This window comes from Ixodes scapularis, unplaced genomic scaffold (genome assembly GCF_016920785.2).
Source record: "Ixodes scapularis isolate PalLabHiFi unplaced genomic scaffold, ASM1692078v2 PGA_scaffold10__122_contigs__length_95168666, whole genome shotgun sequence".
Lineage (NCBI taxonomy): Eukaryota > Metazoa > Arthropoda > Arachnida > Ixodida > Ixodidae > Ixodes > Ixodes scapularis.
Window position 1 is genome coordinate 81,795,795 of NW_024609836.1, and position 4,401 is coordinate 81,800,195.

Sequence of the window (4,401 nt, forward strand, 5' to 3'; positions counted from 1 at the left end):
TTTTCGATAGCTGAATCATGGAACAAGAAATCTGACTAAATTTTTTTTGCTAGAAACCTGAAGTCCAGTTTGCAGACAATTGTCTGAAAGTAGATTTCAGGTTGCCAGCGAAAAATACCATTAGATTTTCTGTTCCATAGTCCAGTTAGCGAAAAGATATACTGCTTTTTATTGGTACTGATACGAATCCCGGTTCGCAAGTCTCGAACGCCAAAATGGCATGGGCCATGCTGATCTCACCTCGCGGATGAATTTTCGCTCAAAACGTAGCTCTGCTCTTTTAACGTATTCGCATATCTAATACTTATCTATATTAATTTTTTCTTTGTTTTCGCTTTATTTTTTGCTTCACAACTTTTTGTAATGCGCAAGAGTTCATGTACTAGGATGCAAGCGTGAGTTCTTCGTTGAAGAATGCTTCTCGACTGCGCGAACTCTCGATCAGCAGGACATCTGTCGAAGATACAGCTAGATACTCGGCATCCTCACAGTCAACAAAATCATCAGAATAGCAAGAAATGTCAAAAGTAACTTCTATTTTCTTTCAGAGACAAGTTGAGCTTGGTTAATTCCTGATTGAATTGAGCAACTGGAACGACCAGTGTAGTTGCTCTCTTACTCTATTAAAAATGCAAACAGGTTGACGGGCGGTGTCATTTTAATACTTGTCATCACATCAGGTCAGGGTCCAAAGTACTCAAATCAAATCTAAAGATGTCACTGGAAAAACTGTGAGTTTATAAAATGCACGGAGCACGAGGTCTAATCTCCTTAAAACGTTCTAACACCCCCCCCCCCCCCCCTGCCCCCTCCCGTCTTACGCCGGCCCTCGACCTCTTCGGTGTGGGCCATCTGGGCCCCACACTCAAATGAGTTTGGTACCACTGGTGTAGTGGCTCAAGAAAAATTGTTTTTTTTTTTAAATTATCTTTAACTTCCTCTCTTTCTTGAGACTTTCCTTTTGTTATCTTTCAAAATCGTATGCCAATGTTCAGAAAAGACAATAAAAAAGAATAATGGCCTCAGGCAGGCGGGAAAAAATTTCCGCAGCTTGTGACGCAAATATTTTGTCAATATCTTTCATAGGCAGTGCGAAATTCAATTGTGATTAGCTCGCTGTCACGGACTTTGAGAACAATGCGTGTGACAGGTCGTGTCTTTTTCTACGAAAAAAATATCCATAAAAATAATGCTTTCTTTACACCGGCGAAGCACTATATAAGCCCACTCCGAAATCTGTAACTACATCGTCGACATCTACCGTCCAAGATGAAGGCAACCTTTGCAGCCGTTTGCTTCCTAGCCACAGTGGTGTGCACTATTGCGCTGCTGCCTGGTAAGTCTGTTACCGAAATTGTTGCATTTTTATGACTCTCCAGCTCTAAGATATTTTTCTTAGGCCCGCAATCTGCATCACAATTGTTGAGCTCTTACATCGAGCTCTGTTGCTTTGTACCGAATCAACGTAAACCAACGATAAAATTTCGTATACCTCAGCCGCCAGATTTAGTTGCTTGGTCTTTCTGCGAGAACCGGACTTTTATATGCAAAGTGGCTTGGTCGGAAAGGGCATGTCGGAAACAAACTAAATTTCAAGTTTATTAGTATATAATTCGTACTCGAGGATACAAAATTACTTCTGCCCCAGTAACTTCACTACTTTGAAACATATGAAACACTGTTTATTTTATCATGAGGAAGGGGGGAAACCAATGCAAAAAACTGCTTTTATGCAGACTGACAACCCATCAGTGCCCCTACAAGGCCAAAACTAACACGAGGCCAAAAAAGAATCACAAAAGCTCATAATTATATATATATTAATAGTTGTATTTTATTTTTATCTTTTTTTTTTTTAGGGGGGGGGGGGAGTGGTGGCGTTTTAAATTTCGTTTTTTTCGATGCCACCTCATTTTCTAACTAGTGTTCTCCGTGAACGCATTTAATGAAGAAATTTTACGGAATGTAAAACTCGCATTATTTTTTGATAAATGGTTTTATTAAAAGAAATTCAATCAGCGCTTTGTGATAACATGGTAAAACACTCGTAAATGGTATTAGAATTTTCGTAAAGGCCACGATCCGAAAACAACGGAAACTGTTTGTCGGTCGAAATTAGAGTGTTTTTCCATGTTTTTCCCGTGCCTTATAACACCAATACTACGAACTAGTTTTAATATTACATGAGAGGTGCTCGACATAACATATCAGGGTAGAGTTGATCTCAGGACGAAACCGTATTTCGTGAGTGCGACCATCTTAAATTGTTATACATGATAATTTCATTCATATTCAATATATCACCAAATTTCTCTGCAGAGAAGATCTGCAGAGCACCACATCCTGTGGCAACCTGCACCGCTGGTGAACCGATTAAATCGATGTTCTACTTTGACGACGGCACCGACCAATGCGAGGAATACTATGGATGTGGAGGGGGTCCCAATGACTTTGGGTCCAGACGTGCCTGCATGGATGCCTGTCCTTACGGTAAGTTTTGCACATATTATTTTCTTTTCTTCCATTCAACACGGGCCACAGACTATGCTGTTGTTTTCCTACGAAGCTTTGTGACGTGCCACGTATTAAACAAGAACCACGTTTACGTGGAATTTACAACCGCCTTTACGCAGTCTGTTTACAGAAGCACTATTGTATCAGATAACTAAGCGCAGTCTTGAAAATTAGAATGGCTGTATTAGGTTGTGCATATCTTGCTATATCAGTATAGCACTACATCATGAGCCTTCTACCACACCCTGCGAAATGTCTGCGCGTCTACTTACCCGCACAACACTCGAAGAGCCAATCATTGCGATGTAGGAAATCAGCTCAGCGAATGATGAGGCGGAACATCTATTTAGACCTAAAAATGAAGTCTCCGCTGTGGCATTACGCAATGCAGAGCGTCACGCTTGCATTGCGTAATGCCACAGCGCAGACATAATTTTAAGGTATAAACAAATGTTCCGCCTCATCATTCGCTGAGCTTATTTCGTAGATCGCAGAGATTGGCTCTTCGAAGGCTGTTCGGGTAAGTGGACGTGAAGGCATTTCTTAGAGTGTATAGGGGAGTAACGAACTTATATTATGAGAGGCGAACGCGAAAAGCGCAATTATTAGAATGTTAAAGGTTGAGCATATCATTAAAAATATTATTGTGTATGGCATATGAAACAACGATTTTACCCTTATTCACTGTGAACATTGTTTGCCTAACGTCAATGCTCGTCTTGCTACTACTCTTTAAGTGCACTTAAACATAAATATGGCCAAATCAGGCTTTGGTACCAAGCAGTGCATTCTGCAAGCTATAGGAAGGTTCTAATGACTAGCAACTCCTACTGGCATCTTATAAAAATAGATGGTAAGATTATTTCAGGGGTTGCTCTTATCGGTCCCCAAACAATTATGTTTAATTTATGTGTCTTTAGTACAAATCAAGGAATAAAAATCAAAAGAAAAACAGTCCCGGTTTGACGCCGAGTAACACTTGTATTCTCGCGCAGGTAAACACAAGCCAAACTCCCCCAAGCCCTGAAAGTCTACTCGCCAATGATTCGGTAACTCTCACCAACCAATGTCTCGAGCTAAACAAAACCATATCCGTCATACGAGCAGCCTTTATTCGTTTATTGTGCATTGCATCATGCAATCTAACGGTCTCGTAGTGAATGTGTGCGACTTGATTTTCACCAGCATTTACTTCTATGTAAGAAGCATGTTTTTAACCTAAAAAAAGTGCTTGTGTGGTGAATTCCGGGACCAAATTATTTTCTTTTTGAATTAAATATATGTTCTTAGTTGTATTAGACCAATTGGCTGTAAAATATATATATATATATATATATATAAAAACACATGTATACGTGTGTGCGTGTTTTATTGTGTCCCAAACAGCTGCTAAGGCCTTAGGAGGGTTACACTTGCACGAGGTGGAAGACTATCGGATCAAAAATATTTTCACTCTGCGATGTGCGACTAAGTATTACACTTATTTTTAAAACATGCAAGGGTAGCGAAAAAGTCCAGGTCCAGGGTTAAAACATTTTTAATACCTGGTCTACATCCGAGTAAATGGTTTAATAGATTTTAGTTTAAAAGGGTAAACAGAAACCGTAGATCGATTTAGTCGCTGGGGAACATGAAGTGATATTCTACTCATTAACACGGGAGAATCAGTAGCAGTGTTGAGCAGTTTATATTTAAAAAATAACATGTCGCGAATTAGTCGTCTCTTCGAAAGGGACGAATTAACAAGTGTTTCCAATTGACGTACGTATTCATAAGAAAACTCTAGGTCCAATGTTCGGATCATAGATAATTCTTACAATTCGTCGCTGTACGCACTGTAGCCTTACCATTTGACTGAGTCCCAGGGTATTCCACACAGAACAGGAG

General features: G+C 39.9%; 1 protein-coding gene across 1 annotated transcript; it reads left to right on the forward strand.

Moving 5' to 3' along the window:
• The first annotated feature begins 1,269 nt into the window (after positions 1–1,269).
• On the forward strand, positions 1,270–3,552 carry LOC115322177 (tissue factor pathway inhibitor). Its single transcript, XM_029982505.4, has 3 exons — positions 1,270–1,336; positions 2,320–2,490; positions 3,510–3,552. The coding sequence occupies exons 1-3, from the start codon at positions 1,270–1,272 to the stop codon at positions 3,539–3,541; spliced, it is 270 nt and encodes an 89-aa protein (XP_029838365.1). The 3' UTR covers positions 3,542–3,552.
• Positions 3,553–4,401: the final 849 nt, after the last annotated feature.

What these genes read in the sequence shown, in the direction of transcription:
- LOC115322177 (XM_029982505.4), top strand. Translation starts at nt 1,270, where the DNA reads ATGAAGGCAACCTTTGCAGCCGTTTGCTTCCTAGCCACAGTGGTGTGC. An exon ending in CACTATTGCGCTGCTGCCTG is followed by an intron (nt 1,337 to 2,319) that starts GTAAGTCTGTTA and finishes ATTTCTCTGCAG; the next exon opens with AGAAGATCTGCAGAGCACCA. An exon ending in CATGGATGCCTGTCCTTACG is followed by an intron (nt 2,491 to 3,509) that starts GTAAGTTTTGCA and finishes ATTCTCGCGCAG; the next exon opens with GTAAACACAAGCCAAACTCC.